The sequence below is a fragment of the Antechinus flavipes genome, chromosome 4 (genome assembly GCF_016432865.1).
Source record: "Antechinus flavipes isolate AdamAnt ecotype Samford, QLD, Australia chromosome 4, AdamAnt_v2, whole genome shotgun sequence".
NCBI lineage: Eukaryota > Metazoa > Chordata > Mammalia > Dasyuromorphia > Dasyuridae > Antechinus > Antechinus flavipes.
The window spans coordinates 483,051,213-483,076,316 of NC_067401.1; the positions used below are offsets into that span (position 1 = coordinate 483,051,213).

The 25,104-nt window shown below is 43.2% G+C and overlaps 1 protein-coding gene across 1 annotated transcript in view; it reads left to right on the forward strand.

Annotated features, from left to right (window-relative positions):
• Positions 1 to 24,807, forward strand: part of TGFBR3 (transforming growth factor beta receptor 3) — a 219,106-nt gene extending 194,299 nt beyond the window's left edge. The window contains exons 15-17 of the mRNA XM_052000008.1: positions 4,761 to 4,796; positions 7,565 to 7,672; positions 20,837 to 24,807. Coding sequence (XP_051855968.1) covers positions 4,761 to 4,796; positions 7,565 to 7,672; positions 20,837 to 20,952 — 260 coding nt within the window. The 3' untranslated portion in view covers positions 20,953 to 24,807. The remainder of the gene's footprint in view (positions 1 to 4,760; positions 4,797 to 7,564; positions 7,673 to 20,836) is intronic.
• Positions 24,808 to 25,104: the final 297 nt, after the last annotated feature.

Here is a 25,104-nt window from a genome sequence, read left to right on the forward strand (position 1 = left end):
GATAAGCTTTTCCTTCCTTCCTTCCTCCTTCCTTCCTTCCTTCCTTCTTTCCTTCCTTCCTTCCTTCCTTCCTCCCTCCCTCCCTCCTTCTCTTCCTTCCTTCTTTCCTTCCTTCCTTCCTTCCTTCCTCCCTCCCTCCCTCCCTTCTTTCCTCCCTTCCTCCTTCCCTCCCTCACTTTTCCTTCCTCCCTTCCTCCCTCCCTCCCTCTTTTCCTCTCTCCCTCCCTCCTTCTCTTCCTTCCTTCTTTCCTTCCTTTCTCCCTTCCTTCCTACCTCCTTCCCTTCTTCCTCCCTTCCTCCCTCTGCCATTTATTTAATGTCTGAGTTGCCACAGTCGGCTTTCTTAAGCTAAATATTACATAGGAGTTGATAGCATCAATCAATAGAGGGGGTACCTGACACTGATAAAATCTTAGGTCTGCTTGCCCTCATCAAAATACATATATACACATATATATAAAACATGTAGCATTTATATAGTGCTAAAAGTTTGCAAAATGTTTTGCAAATATTATAGCATTTGATCTCACAACAACCTTGGGAGATAGGTGCTATTATTAGCTCCATTTTACAAATGACATGTCCAGGACCACACAGCTCATAAATATCTGTGAGAGGATTTGAACTCAGATCTTCCTGACAAGCTCCAGTACTTATCCACTAAACCATCTAGCTGCCTATAAATAGGAAAAATGTGCTTTAAAAAGTTTTATTGATTCCTTTTGTTCAGTGATTTCCAGATGTGCTCTATTAAACTGCACCATTAAACCCTCCCCATTAACAAAAAGTTAAGTGAAACCAATTCACAGAATCATGGATTTTGAGCCTGGAGGGATGTTAGTGGTAACCTTTTCTTGTTGTGGAAGAGGAAATCAAGTCCCAGAGCCAGGAAGTGACTTGTTTACAGTCAGAGGGATAGTAAATGAATAGCAGAACTGTGATTGAAATCCAAGTTCTCTCCCTTGGAATTTTAGGCGCTTTCCATTGGGCCATACATCCCCAGTAGTCACCCTCCCATCTCCTTAAACTGATCAGATCTAGTGACTGAAATTGCTGATCAGTTTTACACAAAATTTCTTTATTCTCCTATTGTTTAATGTTCCCTTGTTGCATTTAAATTGATTTAATTAATATTGGATAGAGAAATTTTTTTTTTCAGGAGTAAATGTTTTGCCTAAAGCATAATTTGCATCTATATACAAAATGTGTGCTCTCTATTTTTTACATTCTCCCTACCCCCATTCCTGTCTTATCTTCTACTTAATTTTTTTTCTTCTCTGTTTTCATCTCCTTTCTCCTTTTCCCTCCCTCTCTTACTTTTCTTCCTTTCTTTTTTTCTTTCTCTCTCTCTCTCTCACATATATGTGTGTGTGTGTTTGGGTATACAAATATACATTTATAGCAGCCCATTCCAGTGAAATTAAAAAGGAGAGTTATTTGGTCCTCCCTCCCTTATGAAAAGCCTGAGATTTACCCTTCTGTTTCTGAGGTTTTTAGGCTGGGAAGTTCATCATTTAGAACAAACGATCATGGAATGTTGTAATAAGAGTCTACACCAGGGGACAGGGCTCCGGCTCCTGCTCTAGTGGCAGCAAGGGCCAGGACAGCAGATTGCTGTGTGACCTTAAAAAAGTTACTCCAGTTCTCAGGCCTTCCTGTCCTACCCTGGGAATGAAGCTTCCAATCAAGGGGCCAGGATCCCAGACCCCTTCCTCAGGCTAACATTCCATGATTCTGCTTGTGCAAATATTCGGGATGTTGCCATTATCCATCTTCCTCCTCCACCCCTAAAGCCAGCCGGCCTAGGGAGCTGCAGTTAGGCGACTTGCCCAGGATCTCCTCGCCACTGGTAGAATTTGAATCCAGGTCTTGCTGATTCTAGACTCCTTACCCCATATTGCCTCAATGTGATTCTATTCATGTTAATGAAGTGAGTTTTAAGCTAATTTCAGCTAGTGATGCCATAGACTTCAAGTCAGTTACAAAATGTCCAGCTCTGACATTTACAAGGTAAAGATTTTTATTAGCTAATTTCCGACCACTTGAAGCAATAGTTGTAATAATCATCACAAAAGCTCCCTCTATGAATGAATGGCTTTTGATTTCATTGTTAAAAGGAATGTCTGAGGAGGAAACTGGCTGTACCAGCACAAAACTGTATGTGCCCAGTCATTTATAAGCTTAGAGAATTGCCTGGGGCCCCCAGACAGTAAATGACCAGGGTCACCCAACCAATCTCTACGGGTCAGAGGTGGGTCTTGGAGCTCCAGCTTCCTGACTGGAAGGCTAACCCTTTATCTATTCACTGGCTTCTCTCTTAAATGGATTAGCCAATTTATAATCCAAGTTTCTAATTAGAGCAAGAAAAAAGAAGCAACAATTGTACAACCAAGTGTCCCAGAAACTGGGCAACAGCTGGTGATCACCCAAGGTTTAACAAAGCTCCTGCTTCCTCCTAATCCATCTGTTTCCATTACCTATTTTGGAGGATGTATTCCTGCTGGTAATGGGTCAGCAGCATGCTTTTCCCCAGTCCAGACAATTAGGCGTTAATAATGTAACCGTTATTACTTCCAGTAATTCATTCTGCTTTCAAGTTGGGTGGCTTGATTTTTCTTTCTAATCTCCGCTCCACGGTGACTTAAAATCATTCAGGCTTAGGGCAATTATCCTGAAATTTCAGCGTTTTTTGTTATATGAAAAGTAGTCATATGGGAAGACTTTAATCCACAGTAAAACAATTTAATGAGGTTTGCTAATTAGGAGGCTATTGCTGGATGGGATGAGGGAAGAGTTCAGAGTTTGGATTGCCTTACCAGTTGACTGGATTAAACTGGAGGTGAACTTTATGAGATGAGTAGAACTGTATTTAAAAGTATTGTTCTAACTAGTGCCCTAGAGGAAAATAAACATTCTTTGTGCATTTTTCAGCCTTTTTTTTTTTTTTTTTTTTTTTTTTTTAGAGATCACCTTCATGTTTCAGATTTTCTCTTTTTTAGAGCCCATAAAATCACAGAATTATAATTAGAACAAACCTCAGAGGGCAGCTATTTTTACAAATAGGTAAACAGCAGTTTAGGGAGGGTAAGGGCCTTGCCCTTGTTAGATAGAGAACAATGGAGATGGGATTTGACCCTCATCTTCTCACTCTCTAGAGACACTGCCTTTTTCTTACTGAAAGAAAACACAAAACTCCCAAATATAAGTGTAAAGTAGAAAAGGGAAAATATACATATCGTAAGGTTATTTGAGTGATAAGAGCAAGGTCATTCATTTAGAAGACCAAATATTGCAAACTGAAAGGAATCTTAGAAAGCTCCTTCATTTTTGATAACTCAGTTTTATTATTTTATTTTTGATTCCAAATCTTCTCCCTTCTCCTTCTCTTGTCCTACCCATTGCAAAGACAAGAAAAGCAAAATGTCTTTGCAATATGGATAGTTATTTAAAATAAATCTCCTTAGTAGCCATGTACAAAAATAGAATGAAAGAAAAAAAGAGATGAAAATATATTTATTTCTGTACTCTTGAGTCCATCGGCTCACTATCTTGAGTTGTTATTAGCATATTTCATTAGAGGGTTAGGTCTTAAGGGAAATACAAAGATACATGATGTGACCCTCTTTCCGAAATTGTTAAAAGGCCCCTACTTGAAAATAGCCCTGGGAGAAAGGATTGGCTAGGGCCATCAAGAACTCAATTTTAATGACTTAAAAGCAACTGGATTGATTACACAAATTCCTACAAAGCTGTGTATAGGATTTGGCAAATCAAATTGATATCACAGCAGACTCCAATTGCCTTGTCCATTTTATACCTTAACCAAAATTATCCTATAGGATAAAGGGATATATCCCATCATTCCTGAAAGATCTCTTAGAGGTAGGGATGGGAGGGTGGGGAAGAGAGTGTCTGTTTTACAGCTCTGCGGAGTTTTAACATTACCATGTTTTTCCAGAATGCCCCTTTGTACACACATTGCCGATTAATTCAATCCTCTAATCAGTTTTCTAAATGGAAATCTTTAGTAAAAACCCTCGAAAAGCTTTGCTATTGAACAGAACTCTCCGGTGAATCCATTTTAAAGTGGACCATCTCTTAATTGATGTGTTTAGAGAAAATGTAGATTTCTGTGTCTCTGGTTTTCTTTATGTGGGCCATACCTACAAGTTCATTAACAATTTAATCACCTATATACTGAGAGAGGCTCTTGATGGAATGCCTCGGAGTTGGGTAAATCACTTTGTCTCTACTAACTATATGACTTTCAGTCTTGAGATATTCCTTGGACCTCAGTTTTCTCAGCTGTTAAATAAAAAGTTGGACTATATGACCTCTGGGAATCCTTTTCGCTCTGGATCTGTGATCCCATTAGGATCCTGAGACTGTGGATAAGCGGTATAACAGCTCAGCTCTCCTGGAATTCTCTCAAACTCTGAAGTTAAAAATAAGTAACTTGCTGATCTTCAGCCATGGAGAGAATCCCCTCATGGGAGTTCCCACATGGATGAAAGCTCAGTCCCAGATCAAAACAACAATGATAACAAAATCTACAAACCCTCTAGGGTGAATTTCAGATCTGAAGAGACCCTTAAATGAAATTTCATAAACCATGACTATTAGAAAGTTCTGCTGGTGTAAGCTAAAATGTCTGTTTTTGCAACAACTCTGTATTATTAGCCTTTGGCTAAAATGTTGATGATTGCTTTGGATTTTGATAAGGGGACACCCTGTGATTAATGCTTCTTTTTCTTATTCAGATTCAACTATTGCCAATCCAGTTGGGAAATCACCACGTAAGTTTTCATAAATCTTCATATTTTGAAACGAAGCTCCCTTGGGCTTTTCTCAGAGCATGATGGTCGATGTAGGTTTGCCAGAAGTTGAGGTTTTGATAAGAGATTTCTGCTCTCATTCCTTCTCTTGCTTCTTCCTTTTCTCTCTTTCTTCTCCCCTCCCTTCTTTCCTGCTTGGCTTTGGCATCCTTCCTACTTACCTGAACTTATGTTGATATATAAGGAATGGGCAGGAAGCAGGTGCTTTAATGTGGAGAAATTCATTCATTCTTCTAAAGTACTAAGAATTTTTTGGACTTAAACTTAGGATCTGAAAGAGTTCATGCTATATCTATGGGGAAAAAAGTTATTTTCAAGTTGAAATAAATTCGGGACCCTCCTAGATCAATGAAAATAAGAGCTAACATTTATTTAGTGCTTTGTGGTTTGCAATGCATTTTACAAATATTGTCCCATTTTTATCCTCCCAGCAACCCCGGGAGGTGGGGGCTATTATTATCCCCATTTTATAGATGAATAAATTGAGATAAATTGATTTGCTCGGCATATCTGAGGCCCAATTTGAACTCAAATCTCCCTGGCTTCAGGTCTAGTGCTCTAGCTACTGAACTCTCTAGCTACCTAGGAAAGTCTTTAGATTGTGAATCATGAGACTTGGAATATTGTGCAAGGGTTGCAAATTTGGGACCTCTGCTTTCTAGACCATTAAACTCATGGATGGAAGTACTTCTTCCCCTGGGTCCAGCTCAGACTCCGTCCACTCTTCTCATCTTGTATGGTCTTTGATTGTGTCTTTCCATAGCTCCTCCATAGAGAATTCTCAAAAAATGAACATATGAGCCTGTATTTTCCCAGTTTATTACTTGTGTTCACAAATACTCTGTTAAAAGAGTGAAGGAAGCATGATTAGCAGGACAGGAAGGATTTGTAATTTGGGCCTTCAGGTTTTGCAGTTGGAAGAGAGGATTTCCATTGTCCTTTCTAGGGATGGCATTCTCCATAGAAATACCTATCCCCATAGTTTCTTCATCAATCAGCCCATCAACAAGTATTAATTAAGCACCTGTTATGTGCCCTATACTTTGCTCCTATTTTACAGATGAAACAGTTGAGGCTTAGAGATAATCAAGTCTCCCTAAGGCCATTTGGTCCATGAGAGAATGGAGGCAGGTCTCTCAGCTGCCAGTATACTTCTTCTTCCGGTTGACCATCCAGAGTCCCTTTGCTCTAGAAAACCTGCTTCGATTACTTACATCCACAGCTCAACAGTATCTGGCACTTAGTAGGCACTTAACAGAATGCTTTTTGATTGACTCTAACTAGACATTTTATAGTAGTTTATTGGAAAGCAGAAATAACTAGGTCAGAAATTACATAGCTAGAGAGCATTTGAAAAAGCCCATGACTTGGAAATGATTGTAAGGATGGGGGAAGACCCAGACCTGTCATTTATAACATTCAAGATCCAGGGACCCTACGAATTATATACTCTCCATCCAAGGCCTTGCCCTTATAAAACAGATTTTAACTTTTTAGTTGAAGACTTGAAAAAGGTAGTTTCCTTAGCAGAAAGGAAATATTCTGTTTTTATGGCCTGGAATTCATCTTAAATATAAAATTCATTGCCAAGAATAAGGAACAATCACTTCTACTTATGTGTTTCACTGACTGTAAAGCTGACATCACTCCTTTGAAAAGCCCTTCCGCCCCCCTCCGGTTAGTGAGGCTGAGCTTGGAAAAGTGGCTTGGTCGCCCAATGGAATCATCAAGGTGGGGAGCTGACTCTAGGAAGGGATCCAAGAAATGAGACCATCCACAGTGGGGTTTTCGTTCCTTCTCTCCCCCATTTTCTTTTTTCTTTTTTAGATTACTCATTCAACTTTTAAAGGCCCATAAAATGTCCCAAAATAGCCTCTCTCTTTCCTCTCTTACTTGCTTTATTTTAAAAGTGCATATTTCTTCATTCATTGTAGAAGCATTTTGACTCAGCTGATAGAGGGTTTGGGCAGAGAATCAGGAGGATGAATTCAAATCCCACTTCTGAGATGGCCTAATTCTGTAGCCGGGAGTAAGTAGGAGAGGTATCAGGGCCTAGTGATTAGTACTGGGCTGGGCATTGGGAAGGCCTGATTCAAATCCATGTCAGATACTTTTTAGCTGGGTGGCCCCAAGGCTGTCTCCGGCTCAATTTCTTCACTTCTAAAAGGATAATAAAGGCTCCTCCTCTGAGGGTTATTGTGAACATCGAGTGAGATGATACAGAAAGTGCTTTCAGTCAGAATGCTTTTTTAACTTTATTATTCTTGGATTTGGGGTCTGAGTTTTCTTTCGCAACATGGCTAATATGGAAATATTTTGTATGACTACACATGTATAATATATATCAAATTTTTTGCCTTCTCAGGGGAGGAAGGAAACTCAAAATTTATACAAATGTTAAGAAATGTTGTTAAAATGTTATTGAGGAAAAAAAAATCTTAAGCCAGATAAAGTGTTTGCAAAACATAAAGCATTATATAAATGCTAGTAATTATGACAGATTGCGGCTGGTGTCCCGGTGTCCTAGCAAACCTGCTTGTATCACCTTCATCTGGCACATAGTAGGCACTTAACTGGTGTCCATAAAAGACATTGTGTCAGTAAACAACGACATGACTGAAAACAGTCATTAAATTGAGTATAGTATAGTACCGAGGTGACTGTTGGGCACCCGAAGCGTGAGCTCCATGTCAGTTGACTTTTTGTCTCTTTGCTTCCCTTCTGGCCAGACTTTTTACCCGGCCTGGACACGCTGACCGTCATGGGCATTGCCTTTGCAGCTTTCGTGATAGGAGCACTCTTGATGGGCGCCTTGTGGTACATCTACTCTCATACAGGTGAGTGTGGCCACCGGGCTTCTGTGGAGAAAGGAAGGGACCAAATATTGAACATTAGTCTACCTCCAATACGCGGACCTGGATAATCCTTGCAATGAGTTTTTGGTTTTGTTGTTTGGCTCTTTCAGTCATTTGGGGTTTTCTTGCAAGAGGCACTGGAGGGGTTGGCCATTTCCTTCTCCAGCTCACTTTACAGATGGGGAAACTGAGGCAGATGGTTAAATGACTTGCTCAGGGTCACACAGTGCCTGAGACTAGATTTGTCTTGCAAAAATAAATATAGCACCCAGCCGCTCTACTTTCCATTCCCAGTTGATACATAGTCTCCTTTGCTCACAATTACCTTCCAAGAAACAATCACATGTTGAGTTCCGTAAGGGCCAGAAAGATCCTAGGACTTTGAACACTACTGAGCTCAGACGAGAACCATTCCTGCTCCTTGCAGGTGGTTTAACATTTTCCCACTGGGCCAGGTTTGTCCCTGATTTCCCATTCTAAGCATTCTAAGAATTCTCCTTCTACCCCAGGCAGAATTCTCCAGGATTACTGAAGAACCAGAATTGAGTCTTGTCTTATGTCATGCAAAGTTCAGCAGGTTCAAAGTCTACCGCACAATTGAACTTTGGAAAGCATTTAACAAAGAGGCTGAGACTTTAGGTTATTGAATTCATCCCCTTGCCCAGCATCCAGACCAAGAGGAAGCTTGCCATCCAGCATTTATGTAGCACGTTAAAGTTTGCAAGCTCCTGGCTGTAAGCGGATGGGGATGTCTCATTGAAATCTAGAGGCAGGGACTATCACCTCCTCCCACTTCCTTGGCAGTTTTTCTCCATCTAGAATATGAGGTTGCTATAGGCGGTCCCTGAGGTGACTGCTAATGCTAAAGGTGGGTGATTCTGGGAAACTCAGCAAGGTTCAGAGAGAGACACCGGGAAGAAGAGTGAGGAGCACAGGTTCCCAGCGCCCAGGAGCACCTAGACTGAAAATCACTATGCGTCTTCCAGGTGATCACCTTTGCCTGTGGAGAAAAATGAATAGCTGGTAGGTATTATAAAACCAGCTTGAAGGTCTGCAAAACGTTTACAAATAGTATCTGCTATTCATCTCACAATTCTAGAGGGTAGATGCTTTAATTACATAAATTATATAAAATTATAATTTTACAAATAAGGAAACAGATATAGAGGGTTAAGTGAATTACTCAGGGTCACTTAGATAGTGTCTGATACTGGATTTGAATTCATGGAGAAGCAGCCCAGTATTTTCTATGCATTATGGAGCCATTTAGCTCCCCTTATAAATACCCGCATCTTACAAATGAAAACTGAGAGCTGGTTCTACTGAATCACCTAAGTGCCTTCTGAGTCTTTCCTGGGAAACTAATTTCCTTATCCCGTTATGACCTTCAGATACTTGAGGACTCAAGTTTCCCTTGACTTTTGTTTTCTCTGGGCTGAACACCTTTAGCTTCTTCCACTGATAATAGAGCCATCCATGACTATGGTGGAGACTCAAGACCATTTGCCATTTTGGATTTCTTTCTCTGGACACTGCAGCTCTTCTGCGCTGTTTCTAAGTTGCTCCCCAAACTGAACTCGCTCCTATGGATGGTGTCTAGCCAGGGCAGGTGTATCGTGACTCTTACCTCCTTATTGCTGGAAGCCACAGCTCTCCTAAAGTAGCCTACTTTATCCACCCCCACCCCCACCCCCACCCCCACCCCCACCCCCGCCCACCCTATATATTTGTCCTGAGCTTGATTTGAGTCCTATGGACTTCTGAGCTCCTTTCTAGCCCTCCATGGAGAGTCCCTATTTCTTATGAATTCTCAGGCCCAATTATTTGCAAAATTGTCCTCCCCTCTTCCCAAAATAAGGATAATCCTGTTTTAGTAAATAGCAGAGACCTATTTTAAAACAAATAAGACCCCCCAGAAAAACATTGGCTAAAATATCACTAATCCACATTATACTAACTCACTGGGGGAGGGAAGGCAGAAAAATCATAGGCCATAGATGGTACAGCATACCAGCAACCTTCATCATATATCAAAATGATCCCATTTAGAGTATAGCTGCTCTCCACTGGTTTCTTTCCATTTCATAAACAGCTCAGGGCAACTAAACCAAACCAAACCATATATTTAAATTTTAAGTGTATTGTAACCAAGGCAAGAGTCTGCATAATTTCAAATTTCCACTTTGTCATAAAACAGCTTTTTGACTATGGATTACATTCTCTATTTACTGTATTTTGACCACATAGCCCTCAGTGGGAGCTATAACACTCTCATTTTAGCCTACATAATTTATTCTTCATCATGGAGTAGGATTGGCTAGAGCTGGGGAGAGTAGTTTGGGGAAAGGGGACCGGGTGGGGAAAACAATAAGAAAAGTCTAGAATGAATAGTTTTGAGTCACATTGATTGCCTTTGCTTATTAGATGCAAATTTCATTGAATTAATGGGCTGGCTGGAACAATGAATGGATAAATAGAGTCCTGGCTTTGGAGTCAGGAAGACCTAACCTGGGCAAGTCACTTTAACTTCTTCGCCTCAATTTCCTCTCCTCTCCTCTCCTGGGAATAATAGCATCTACCTTCCAGTGTTATGCGAATCAGTTGAGATTACATCTTGCAAACTGCTTTCTTATATGTTAACGGCTCCATCAATACTATTATTAGTATCACTATTATTTTCCTTTCTTTTAAACTTTTTAAATGTAATTTTCCTACTCTAGTGATTTTTAAATCTTTTTTTTAGAAATGTTATTAATGACTTTCTTTTCTTTTCTCCTAAAGTCTAGTCATTTCCATATGTAACACCTCCATTTTATTGTGATATAGGTTCCTTTAGAGTCAGGACAGTTTCTTTTTGTTTGTTAGTTTTATAGTTCTGGGCACATAGTAAGTAACTCATTGATATAAAATTCATTAATTCTCATTTCTCTTTGAGTGGGCTGTGAACCAGTCACAAGCCTATATACTGATTATCAGAAGTTAGACAACAGAACAGAACAGAAAACTTGAGAATGCTCCCTGCAGACTCTTGAAGGAGGGAATACAGCTTTTAGTGTTGGAGGAACTTGACTGGACAGACAGAAAGCTGATATGATAAAGCCCACAGGGAAGAAAAAAAATCTTTTTTTAAAGTTAAATATAGCACTAAAGTACATACTACCCTCCCATTGCTGGGGGCTCGGGAGGGAAGTAAGGTAGTACTTCATCGTTTCCTCAGGAAAAAGATAAGGTGGAAGGCCAGGAAGGTGGAAGGAGAAAATTCACTTTGTTTCGTAAGATAGTAAACACTGGCTCACTCTTCCAGGCATTTGGGAAATGAGTTGACTTCCTTCCTCTGATGTTCACACACGTGGTCTTCCCACTGGTTCTGTTTGGGCAACCTTGGTCTTATCGCTGAGGTCTGTGCTTAGTCTGGAGAGACACATTATCTCACAGTTTTCTTCCCATTTGTACTGGACCTAGAATATTTGTAGAAACCCTCAGTTTCTTAGAGAATTTGAAGTCTCAAAAAAATTGGAGCCGGTGAGGGACTCACCTTGCTCTAGGGAGCCAGGAAGGGAGTGCTGCTCTCCACAGACCTTCTTATTGAATTTATCACTGGGTCTTCCTGGATGCTCACAACTGTGGGGATGGGACCATGGCCTCCAGATTCCCCTCTGCCTTTCACTGATCCCAGAAACAGGAAATCAAGGCATTCTTTGGCTTTAGAGATGCGGCTAGAGCAGGTGCCTGCATATTTGAGCCCTTTTGCTGCCTTTGGGGAGACTTTTTAGCCAACCCAATTAAAGGACCCAGATAGCCAGTTAAAGCAGGGATTCATAACCTTTTTTAAAATCATGAATCCCTTTGGCAGTCCAGTGGAGTCCCATGGACTTTTTTTCAGAACAAAGTTTTTAAGTGAATAAAATAAGATTTATAGCATTATGAAGGAAACTGAGTTATACTGAAATAGAGTTATTCAAATGTTTTTTAAATGCCACGGAATTCAGATTAATAATCTCTTTTTTAAATATATAAATGTTTTTTCATGATTGCACATGTATAACCTGTCTCGGGGGGAAAGAGAACTTGCAGCTCAAATTAAAAAAAAAAAAACCTTAAAAATTATTTTAACATGTAAATTACATGTTTTATCTGTGATTTAAACATGTAAACATTTTTAATAAAGAAAAAAAGAATTTCTTAGTAAAAAAATACACACACACACACACACACACACACACACACACACACAAAGTGTGAATATAAGTGGGAAAGGCTCCTCTCCAAGTAACTGCTCCAAAGAACAGCCAATTTTGAACCAAAGCCTGCCTTTCTAATTCTGTAAAATCATCATTTCCCCCATAATCTATAAGGATAATGAAATGCATACTTGTCACTGCAGTTTTCAAAGCCTGTTGTAAATATTAACAATCCTCTAAGGTAGATAGTGCAAAGATTATCTGCAGATATTAAAAATTCCATAAAGTGGATAATGCAACTATTACTTGTAGATATTAACAATCCTGTAAGGTGGATAGTACAAGTATTACTTGCAGTCGTTAGCAATTTTGTGAGGTAAATAATGCAAATATTACAATTAGCAGTTATGTGAGGTAGATACTGCAAGTTTTACTTGCAGTTGTTAGCAATTGTGAAAGGTAGATAGTTCCAAGTATTAATTGCAGATATTCGCAATCCTGTGAGATAAATAGTGCAAGTATTATTTGCAATTGTGAGAAATCCTGTGAAGTAGATACTGCAAGTATTATTTACAGATATTAGCAATCCTGTAAAATAGATGGTACAAATATTATTACCCTTATTCATTCATTCATTTACTTATTTTTGCCAGGGAAGAAACTGAGGGTCAGAAATATTAATTAGCAGAATATAAACTTGGGACTTCCAGTCCCCTAGTGAGACCCTCAATCCCCTGTGCCTCCAACAGGCTTTACTTTTTACTTAAAAAATGAAGAGAGGGTGATATTTTTTGGTCGAGAGAGTTTTTGCCCCACAGCTAGATTATAAGCTTCTTGAGAACAGGGCCTGTATCTATCCCATGGCCTGACACACAAAATTTGTTGTTTGTTGTTGTCAGTCACTGCATGACTTCATGGAGCCATTTGGGGTTTTCTTGGCAAAGATACTAGATTGGTTTGCCATTTCCTTCTCCAGCCCATTTTATAGGTGAGCAAACTGAGGTAGGCAGGATTAAGTGACTTGTCCAGGATCATACAGCTAGTGAGTGCCTGAGGTGAAATTTGAACTCATGGGAAGATAACTCCTTCTGATTCCAAGGCTGACATTCTATCCCCTGTGCCACCCAGCAGCAGCATACAGTAAACACTTAATAAAAACTTATTGATCGATTGATGCTCTAAGAGAAACAAATGTTGAAAATTTTTCCAACTTACAATTTTAATTTATTCTTCTTAAGAGCAAGAAATATGAGACAGTCTTAACCAGGAGGGTCCGTGAAGTAGGAGACATTAATTTAATAGAACTACTTTCTGAAAAGAGGGCAGGCTCCTAGAACGAGAGATGGAGATCTCTTTCATCCTTCTCCCCTCTACAGTTACCTCTGAACAGATGGTTATCAATCCTATCCTTAAGTTCCTCTAGGGAAAGATTCCAGAAATTCTCTCTTGTAACTAAGCAGGTTCTTTTATGTCTTACCTAAATCACTGCTGCTGCGATTTAAAACCATTTCCTCTTCTTCTGCCCTCAAGGGAGGTAGAGAAGCAGCTGGGCAGTATCCCCTTTGGAATAACCTTCCTATACCGTACTGGTGGAAGTTTTCTTTAGTCCAAAAAATCAAAAGGTTGTTCATCCCTTTAAGAAATCTCCCTCCCCAAGTCTGGGGGCCTCTTCCAGTTGTCCATAACATCCTTACATCTTTATTTTCCCCCCTTGGTTTCCTAACCAGAGCTGCTGAGGGCTGGAAGGTGCGTGTCTCCTCATGGGATGAGCACTAAGCAGGATAGGGATTAGGAGGAAGAAAGATTCAGGTGTGGAGGATGGATCTCAGATTTCTTATTGATTCCAGCTGGGAGAAGATACGAAGATGGGGACTCTAGGATCAGTCCAAATAAATTATGAAGGGGGCTTCTCCTATCTCCCTTCTAGCTCTCTCTTACTGGATCTAGGCAGGCCTGCTTGCCCCCCAAATACCCCTTCTTCACCATCACTCCCCTCTTTTTCTTCTCTTTACTTCTCCCAATCCCAAATCAAAATTCGTATTCTTCTTTCAAGTTTTGCAATTAAACAACTCTTAGGACTTTGGGAAAATCACATCTCTTTGGGCCTCAGTGTCTTCATCAGCAAAATGACTAAGTGATCCCTAAGGTACCTTCTGTTACCTTACCATGATCAGTCAACAAACAAATCAAAGTAACAAGCACTTTTTGTGCCTACGGTATATTAGGCAAAAACCGGGCCCTTCCCTCAGAGCTCACGTTTTAATGGGGCGTGCAGGGGCAGTGTGAAAACAACTCTTTACAGTGAGAATAGAAGCATTGAATAAGTGCCTACTGCATACGAGGCCCTGAGGATCCAAAGAGGTCCCTGCCCTTAGGCAGCTTACATTCTTTGGAGGGAGAAACAACATATACACAAATAAACAAACAGACTGCTTATAAAATAAGTACTAAGTAATGGGGGGAGGGGAAATAGAGGGATGGGGAGATAGGGAAGGAGCACCTGAGATCTGAAGGGAGCAGCACAGTGTCAGAGGTTAGTAAGAGTTAGTAAGTGAATGAGGCTGGATTTGAACTCAGCTTCTCCATCCCAGGTCTGTTGCCACTTCTGCTCACTCCTAGGGTCAGCCCTGGCGTTGTCCTTTGGACACTTCCCCTGAAATGGCAGGCTTTGCAGGGCTATCTGAAGTCCCCATGAAAAAGAGTGCACAAAAAGAGCCTCTGGGAGAGCCAAGAGCCTCTCCTTCAAGCCTATCTGTTCCATGCTCCACAGGGAAGAGTTCCACTAGAATTCGCCTAGAATTCCAAGTTAGAAGAGGACTCTTTTTTCTTCCATCTCCTAACATCTGATTTTCTTGGAGTCTACCTGCACAAGATCGGATGGGCATAAACGGCCTTTTTCTGTCCCATGTCAGCAACCAATTTGGGTGGGAGGGACTCAACCCAGTAATGAATCATACGTAACCAGAAGCAAGCAGAGATCTCTGATTTTCCCTGATCCCTTTCTGGAAATCATCGGATATGTGTTAACGTTAGAGGGAAGGGAACTTTACTCCAAGGACACTCATTTTAGCTTTTTTGAAAAGTAAACTTTACATATTAGAGATAGTCATAAATTCCATAAGGGTTTTAATGTGAAAACAGCTCAGTGTGTCGGGACATATGAAAGAGAAAATGGCAACATTTCCAAGCAGGTACTAAGAGAAAGAAGTTGTTCTTTTTTTTTTTTTTTTTCCCCAATTTTTAAGTAGACTATTAGGTACAACTCAATTACAGAAACTAAAATAGAGCATCTGAGACTAGTAAACACCTGCAACCTCATCCTGTGAGTGAGATTTCCCACCCCCACCCTCCTTTTCTTAAGAGTGGGCAGTGGGAGTAAATATCCTTGTATGGAGCAAAAGTTATTTGCACAAACAGGTCAAGACTTTCCAAAATTCTGGAAGTTGAAAGAACTTTTTAATGGGAACTGATTAAAATAAACTGACATAGCAACAAATTGTACTTGGCAAATAGAGATTGGAAAGCAAATATTCAGACTTCCTGGGCAGGGAGTCGAGCTGGCCCTTTTCCGAAGTGTGAATAAGCAAGCACATGTCCCTTTCACAAGGGGAAAATGTTATTTACTGTCAGTGCTGAAGCTTGGCCATCTTGCTCAGGCTAAACTCGGGCCGAGAAAACAGCTCCGAGGGGGTGGGGCTTGAATGAACTGCTATACCCTTTATCAAAATGAGTCAAAAAAGGATCCAAATGGAGTTTGGGTCTGCTTCTGTAGCTGGAATCACAGTGATGAAGTCTGGTGGGAAGAGAGAGAAACAGAGATAGAACCCAGAGAGTGTTTGTAGTTGGTACTAAGTCAGTCAGTCAGACATTATTGAGCCCGTACTGTATACCAAGCCCTGTGCCTAAGTACAGGGAACATAAAACCATTCCTACTCTTTAGGACTTCACGTTCTAATAGGGATGGGGCTTGGGAACTACTTGCAAACAATTTTATACATACAAGATCAGTTGGACATAGTCTCCCGGGAAGGCACCAGCTTTAATGGGACTGGGGAAGGTTTTATGTAGAGGGGGGATTTTAGCTGAGGCTTGAAAGACTTCAGAAGGCAGAAGGTGGGGGAAGACAGCCAATGAAAATGGCCCCACAGCAGGAGCTTAGTGCCTAGAGAAAATGTAAAAGTCTGGAAGGATTCTAACATAATAATTTATTAAAAGTTGGACTTGTGGTTTCATACTTTATAAAGGGTTATTTGGGGGAAGAGGAAGCAGCTAGATGGTGCAGTGGATACAGCCCTAAAATCAGGAGGATCTGAGTTCAAATATGGCCTCAGACATTTAACACTTAATAGCTGTACAACTGGGCAAGTCACTTAACCCCAGTTGCCTCGCCAAAAAAAAAATAAAAAAGTTATTTGGGGAGACCAAGAGGTGAAATGACATGCCCAATTAGACAGTCAATATTTATCTGAGGCAGGATTTCAACCCTGCTTTGCTGATTCTAAAGCTGGCTTCTGTCCACTGTGTGACAGTGCCCCTTGACATAATATAAAAGCAGCAGACCTTGGCCCAAGGCTGGCTCAGATGTGTGAGGAATACTGATTTGGAAAAGGAGGGTCTGGATTCGGATTCCAGTTTGGCCATTTGGCCATCCAGATTTGGGCCAAGTCAGCTCCTTTATCTGTAAGAAGTGAAAATACAAAATCAATTTGTTAATATGGTTTCAAAGGACCTTCAAGAAGATTCCATTTGGTTAATTTATTAAGAGCTTACTTTATGGAAGGTGCCCTGTATTATGGAAAGTGCTGGAGATAGAGATGGACACCATTCCCTCCCCTCAGGGGGCTTTCATCCTATTTAGGAAGGAAGGTCATCCAAGCCCTTTCCTCTGGGTCCTGATAAGTCCTGATGATGGAATTCGGATTCTTTCTAGAAATCGAACATTTTCCTCCCAGGATTCTCCTTCATCTCATCTCATTAGTTTCTTTCATGGAGGACCGCCTCCAATGTCAGGTCTATCCTAGCACCTTGCCTCAATCCCCCTTCCTCAATTACTTCGGTTTTAATTGTAATGTGTTTTGTAAAATGTTGCATCAGTGCCCACCAGCAATCCCTTAAGGGGCTTAGTAGCAGAGCAGGGGCCACTCTGTGGGTAAAAGGAGTTTCCTCAATGAATTCCTTTATGCTGATGGGAATCACAAGTGAATCCCCAAACATATTTTTAATTGACTTTTTGCTATATATGTTATTTCCCCCACTTGTATATGAGCTTCTTGGGAGCAGGAAGTGCTTCCTTTTTCTTCTTTGTTTGCCAGTTCTTGGCACATACTAAGTGATTAATAAATGTTTAAGGGAAGGGAATAAGTATTTAATAAGCACCTACTACACCAGGCACTGTGTTAAGCCCTTTGCAAATGTTCTCTCATTTGATCTGCAAGATGAGGGGGGAAAACAGCCCCCATTTTACACATGAGGAAGACGAGTGTCATGCCAACATCACATAGTTAATTAGTGTCTGAGAAAATTTGAACACGGGCCTTTCTGACTCTAGACTCATCTCTCTCTGACCATTTTTGCCCCTTTAGCCACCAGAAATGGAATTATCCAGAAGTCAAGGACTGGGAGAAATCTCCTATCCCTAGTTGCTCTGCCCGTCCCCTGTCCCTACCCAGCTCAGGAGCAGATTTCTTTCTTTTCTTCCTGCTCTTTCTTCCTTCTCTCCCTTTTTTTTTTTTCTTTTTCTTCCTTTTTTGTATTTTCTTCCTTCCTCTTTTTCTTTCTAATTTTCTTTCTTTTCCTTCCTTTCCTTCTTTCCCTCCTCTTTCCTTCCTTCCCTCCCTTCCCTCTTCCATACTTGCTTTTTTTTCCTTCCTCCTTCCTTCCCTCCCTCCCTCCCTTTCTCCTTCCTTCTTTCCCTCCTCTTTCCTTCCTTCCTTCCCTCCTCTTTCCTTCCTTCCTTCCTTTCCTTCTTTCCCTCCCTCCTTCTCTTTCCTTCTTTTCTTCCTGCCTCTCTCCCTTTCTCCTTCCTTCCTTCTTCCCTTCTTTTCTTTTCCTTCCTTTCCTTCCTTCTTTCCTTTCTCCCTTCTCTCTTTCCTTCCTTTTTTCCTTCCTGGTCCCTCTGCTCCCAGGTGCCCCTCATGTTAACGATGGACCTAGTCTGGACACCTGGTGGACTTTGGTCCTCCGTAGCTCAGAGCTCCAAGGTTGCAGCTTCCCCAGGACTTTAGGCTGACGGTTTCCCAGAAAGGAGAAAGTATACGGATCTCATGCCTCCCCTTCCTTGAAGGTCCCTGTGCTAGCTCTGCTTGCCACCTGCTCTCAGCTCCCCAGAGAAGAGGCACTCTGGGTAAACAGAGTCAGGGCCAGGCTGGGTTAATGCTGGAATCGTGGGCGGCTTTTCGGGTGGTGACACCAGAGCTGTAATTAGACCCAGCAGTGGGGAAGCCACAGGGGCCAGGTCTGCATCTGGCTGCTGGGAGTTTCTGGCAGAAGCCTTGAGGGGCCCTGGAAAGGGGTTGGAAGGAGCTGGAGGCCTGCTATTGAGGATGCTGCAGCTTCCTCCGGGAAGAACCTTGAGCTGGGGAGGGGGGGGGGGGGAAGGCTTCAGCCTATCTCTGACTTGGAGAATGAGCCTCCTTCTCATTGGTCAATAGATCTGACCTGCCTGGAGCTTTCCAAAGGGGTTAAGGTATTTCGGAAGGCCCTGACTTTGCAAAGAAATTGGGAGGTCTGTCTCAGAATGCATCTACCCAGGGGCCCAGAGCCCTGGGGATGCTCAGGCCGGTCGGGGCCCAGAGCCCTGGGGATGCTCGGGCCGGTCGGGGCCCAGAGGCCTGGGGATGCTCGGGCCGGTCGGGGCCCAGAGGCCTGGGGATGCTCGGGCCGGTCGGGGCCCAGAGGCCTGGGGATGCTCGGGCCGGTCGGGGCCCAGAGCCCTGGGGATGCTCGGCCGGTCGGGGCCCAGAGCCCTGGGGATGCTCGGGCCGGTTGGGGCCCAGAGGCCTGGGGATGCTCGGGCCGGTTGGGGCCCAAAGCCCTGGGGATGCTTGGGCCGGTCGGGGCCCAGAGGCCTGGGGATTCTCGGACCGGTCGGGGCCCAGAGCCCTGGGGATGCTCGGGCTGGTCGGGGCCCAAAGGCCTGGGGATGCTTGGGCCAGTCGGGGCCCAGAGGCCTGGGGATGCTCGAGCTGGTCGGAGCCCGCTCGGGCCGGTCGGGGCCCAAAGCCCTGGGGATGCTCGGGCCGGTCGGGGCCCAGAGGCCTGGGGATGCTCGGGCCGGTCGGGGCCCAAAGGCCTGGGGATGCTTGGGCCAGTCGGGGCCCAGAGGCCTGGGGATGCTCGAGCTGGTCGGAGCCCGCTCGGGCCGGTCGGGGCCCAAAGCCCTGGGGATGCTCGGGCCGGTTGGGGCCCAGAGGCCTGGGGATGCTCGGGCCGGTCGGGGCCCAGAGGCCTGGGATGCTGGAGACAATTGGGGCCCGAAGGCCTGGGGATGCTGGAGACAATCGGGGCCCAGAGGCCTGGGGATGCTGGGGCCAATTGGGGCCTGAAGGCCTGGGGACAGCGTCCTGAAGGCTGGGGCCACTTGGAGCAAGGACTTTATTCTGGGAGGAATGCAAACCATGTGTGCAGCCCCGGCGTTCCCTGCTCATGCCTCACACACTTGGCGAGGGAATCGAGTTTAGTGAAAATGCAGTGAAGTGTGTAATGAACACTGGCGCAGTTGCTAGGGGGGGTGGGGGGCGCAGAAGTAACCGGGGTACTTGCCTTGAAGAAACAACAGAATTTTGACCTCGGCCTCTGGGGAACACACCGGGCCACAGGCACCATGTGCAAGGGAGCTCAGCTTAGCCCTGCCCTTAGAATGGAGAGAATGTGTGGGGGAGACAGCCTGGCATATTAGCAAGAGCTCTGTGTGCCAGGGGAGCGAACAGGGCCAGGATCCAAATCCCGACCGTCATTTACTTCATATGGCAACTAGGGCACGTGTGGTCACCCCTCTGGGCCTCAGTTTCCCTGTCTGTAAAATGAAAAGACACGCCTGGACTCGGGTTGTCTGATGAAGTTTCTCAAATTTTTTTGTGAAGAAAATTTTTAAGTTCATAAAGTACAGATTGTTTTTGTATTTAATACAAAGGAGATACATTGAAATCCCATTATCAAAATTCTTTTTATCAAAAGTTCAGTTCCCGATGAACTTGAGCTTGATAGTCCCAAGAGTCCTTTCTGCACATGCGTATACACCCCCTACCTAGCTACACAAACCCACAGACACACACACACGCACATATACACGGACTCAACGTGCACACAGACTCGCACATCATTCTTACCCACGAACCCCCTGGACTGCTTCCTGATACCGTTATTCTTGAAGAATCCCTCCTACAGACCAGAGGAGTTGGCTAAAGAGGCGCCCGGGTAACTGACGCGCGCATTCAGGGTTACTATGGGGCCCGGCGGGCCTCCCGGGTGTCGGTTCGGAACCCCACTTTCTTGCCCGAGAACCGCCACCGTCTCCTGTTAGTGCTTCCCGCTGGAACCTCAGCCGCTGTGCTCCCGGGGTTGGGCCTGCCTTACTGCGGCCACTGCAAGAATCAGGCCTTTCCTCCAGGGCGGGCGATCCCCCACCGGGCGGACAGATGATTGACCCCCTGGGGCCCCCACTTAGCGGATGGGGCTCTCCGAGCTCGGGAGGTTGGTTCCCACTCGGCCCTAGAGCAGTCTCCCCGTGGGGGTCCCTTCGAGGCTCCCCCCCGCGCTGCCGCCCCACCCTGCCAGCTTGTCTTTGCCCTCCTTCGAATCCGACACAATTCTTAAATCAACCGCCGGAGGGCGCTGCTTCTTCCCGGCCTCCTCCTGCCTCGCTTGTGATGGGAGGGAAGCGAAGCAAGCAAAATGGCGGAGGAGGGTGACGTCATTTCTCAGCGTTCTGACGTAAGTCCTTTTCTCTTTTCTCATTGGTGAACAGGAGAGACGGCGGGAAGACAGCAAGTGCCCACCACCCCCCCTGCCTCGGAGAACAGCAGCGCCGCCCACAGCATTGGCAGCACCCAGAGCACCCCCTGCTCCAGCAGCACCACCTAACCCCGCGGCGGGCAGGAGAGCCTCCCGGGGGCCGGGGGCGGGGGCCGGGGACCGTCCATCACTGGGGCTTGGCCTCCAACGGGGGAGGGTTAACTCGGTTCCCTTTGGAAAGCGACAAGGGATTTTAGCGTTAAAAATCGCCAGGTATATTTGTACTCCCCCCCACCCCCCCTCGGTCATAATGGTTTTTTGGATCTTTCCCTGACGTGTCAGGATGCGCGTAAAAAACCCAAACTCTTTGTCCCTCCACTCGGTCACCTGGTTGGAGGCTTCTTAGTGGGAAACACATAACCTTGCTTTGTCTGTTAAAAAAATAATCCCCTTCCTTGGGATTTCCAGCTTATACCTTGGTGCAAGGAGTTGGTACGGGATAGAAATATGGGAAAGGAGGTAAGAAGGGCGGTTGATGTCACCCAAAGGAGAAGCTAGACATTATTAGTTCGGATTGAAGGAGCGGCGCCTTGACCCTGGGCCGCTGCCGTACCTTTGCCACAGCACTCTTACCTGGCCCGAAGCCTCCTGGGTGTGTTGGGGCGATGGTTCCTGCCCTGGAGCCGCCTCTCTACCCACAAGGCAACGCGCCCTTCCATTGCTGTGGGTTGGAGCTACTCCTGGTGACGTAAGCACGGGCGCCGACAGCAGCCGCCGGCCGCGCCCGGTGACCAAGGCCTGCAGCCGCTGATCGGCCGTCCCTCTGCCTTTGCGCTCCAGTCAGGCTGGTACTGAGCTCAGCCCGGAACGTGGCACTGGGCCCCGTAGAGCCTGTCCCGGGATAACACATAAGCATGCATGGAGATGCACGGAGAGGGTCACTAACTTAGCATGAGTGGTTTCTAGGCCGGGAAGTAATGAGTGCAGTGGTACTCTGAAAATGCTGTAGGACTTCCCACCTGGACCTTACCTGTGTGTGTGTTTGGGGTGGCAAGCTCTACCCTTGCAAAATAGGTCAAAACTATAGGCCCAATTTATATATTAAAAATATAAAGTAAAAAAAAAGCAAGAACAAAACCAGAAACTTTAATTTAAAGATGAAAATTATGGTTGTTTCTGCTAAACTACTGGTTTGTTGCCTGAATGATATAATTGACTGACAAAAGTTGAGTCAAACATGGAAGAGTTTTTATCTGGCACCCTTGCTCTAAATACATCCCAAACTTAGAACAGCTTAGAGGTCACTTTTCATGACATGAAACTATATAATGCAAACGAAATATCCTAAGCTGATACCTCTGTGTTTAATGGATGGAAAAAAATCCTCCAGAGGAAATTTCTCATGCTAAATAATTCACTGATGGTGATAGCTTCACCAGCAGTTCTTTATTCAGTCACTTTCTAGAATTCCCAAAGTTATTTAGAATTCCCTAAGCAGGACCAACCACACCCCACCCTCCCAGACTCACCAGCCAATCTCATTTACTTGAAGACAATGTGCCTTGTTTCTGATTCTCCACCAGCAGAGATCGAACATCAAATTCTAAGTAGCCATCAAAGCTCATATGGCAGCCATTTGGTCAAAGTTAAATGAGTTTAGGCAGTCTGGAAAAGTTCATTCAGTCTATTCAGGGGCTGTCAGATCAATTTAGCCCAAATCAATCTTTTTATTGAAATGATTAGTTTGGCTATTTATTGAGATGTGGATCAATGGGAAAAAAAAAAAAAAAACAGTTTCCAGACTTAGAAAAGTGTGGACTAGCAGGGACATTTTTGCTTCTGGGGCTTCTCCCCCCCCCCACTTTTGATTGTTAAACACAATAGGCATCAGAGTAGGGAATCTAAAAAATATGCTACCTGTGTTTGGGAATAATGCGCTTTTGCCTAACCTTCAGCTGAATGTATTGTTTTAGTATAGTCTATGTATAAAAAAAAAATCTTAAAAGATGTCTTCAAGGAAGATGAGTCTTTAAGTCACTTATAACTATATTTTACTACATAAAATTTGTGTATAAAGATATATTTAAATGTTTTTGGTAAATTTAAGTTACTCAGTATGAAATGTCAAATTTCAATTACTGTGAATTCTTTTGGTCAACCTTTTTTTTTCCCCCTTGCTTCTTTTTTAACCCTTTCTGTCATTAAAAAAAATAGCTGTTCTCATGGGAACTTTTAGAAAATCCATTTTTTAGATGGACAGGGTTAAAAAACCTTTTGTAAGATATTTAAATGTATATTTTTGGAAGAAATATGCTGCATTACCAATGATTTTTTATCAAGAATTTACTCTAATTTTAAACTAATTTTACAAATTTATATTTACAGACTGACAAACCAAAAGTTGCTATTTGTTTTTTTAAAAAGAAAGAAAATTGAAAGATGTTTTTGAAATTTTTAAACTTCTCTTTTAGATCTGTTTGAATATATCCACTTGGCCCCACCCACCTATCTGTGGGATTATTCAGTTTTGAGAAATCTGGACTAATGGACCATTAGTGTAGCAGGTTATTGGGGTGATGAATGCTATCAAATATTACTAATGGGATATTTTTACAAAACAAGTTTCAGAGACCGTGTTTCCTAAGCCCCTTTCCCACCCTGCAGCCGACCACAGCCTTAGTCCAAGAATGTACACGACTCTTAAAGCACTATTTCTAATGGCTTCTTAAGTCACTGTTCTGATACAATCCAAGCACAAGTCCTCATTTGGTAATATTTACTGCAAGTTTCTCATAAAGCTCTTCTGTGTTCTCTATCAGCTGAACGTTTCTACCCACAATGTGTTATACTTTAAACAAAACAAAACAAAAAAACTAGGAAAGCTCGCTTGGTTCCAATACTAAGATCCTGAGGTCAGTTGATTAGCCTGTTGGATTCTTGTCTGAGTAATCGATGACAGCGCCTTCATCAACGTGGTGCTGGGCAGGTGTTACTCTCCATTCTGCAAGAAGCCTGCTTGGGAAGCATTTACTGTGGGGAGGTGGTCGTCTGCTTGTCTCTTACCATGATTGTAATCTCTGTGCCCTGATTGTTTTCTGTGATGTGTTTTGTACCAGTCTTTTCTGTAATGAATCTACCTCAGGGTTTGAAAGACTTGTACTGCTGGGTGTGCCAAAAGAGCACTTTTTGTTGGGTGTCGCGTGTGGGTGTGGGTGGATGGGTGTGTGTGGGTGAGGGGCTGCGCTCGCCAGCCCGTGTTTAAATGTTTGTGTGTTTTTGTTGGTTTGTCCTTCGTGGGGGTTGTTCATGAAATTAACAGATATTTTGAGAAAATGTTGGTCAGTTTCCACATACAATGCATCTCCATCTCGCTCTCATTTCTCTTTCCCTCTCTCTCTTCCACCCTTCCCTTCTCTTCCCTCCCTCTCCTCGTCTTTCTTCTCTCCTTCCTTCCTTCCTCTCTTTTTCCCTCCCTTCCTTCCTCTTTCTTCCCTCCCTCTCCCTTTTCTTCTTCCCTCTCTCCCTCCTTTCTTTTTCTACCTTCTTTCCTTTCTTCTTTCACTCTTTTTTCTTCTTTCTTTCCTTCCTTCCCTTTTCTCTTTCTCCCCTCCCCTCCTTTTTCTTTTTCTTCCCTCTCTCTTCCCCCCCCCATTTTTTCCTCTTCTCTTTCTCTCTTTCTGCCTCAGTCTCTGTGTGTGTCTGTGTCTCTTTCTCTCCCTCTCCCTCTCCCTCCCTGCCTTAGTTTCTTTTGAATGAGCCTGAATTCATTTCCGATTTTTATTATCTAGGGGAACAAAAACAAAACCCCTTTAATCCCTGTGGCCAGTTTGAACACCCCCTGCCATTTTGTAATTTTGCATTCTTTTCTGCGTTCAGTGTGTTGGCAGACTTGTGAACTTGCTAAGTTGTATAGTTTTGATAATCATGGTGTTATATTCTTTTTATCTCTGTGCATAATAAAGATATATATCAATTAATCAAAAACTCTCATTTGTACTTATTAAACATTCATTCATTGATGTTTTATTTTCTTTCAGCTTTTGTGAAACATAATTTACTTGCCAAACATTTGGATCATTTTAACATTTTTGTTGTTGTATTTTTATGTTGTATCACATATATGTATGTTATATTTAGATATATTTTTACATGCTAGCATCTCTCCCCTTCCCTATGCTTGCACATATGCATATACATACATGCACACTGCTTATAAAACTTTCAGTGTTAATGAATCAGATTCATTTGTTGAGAATTTTTTAAAGCAAATGTCTCAAAAGA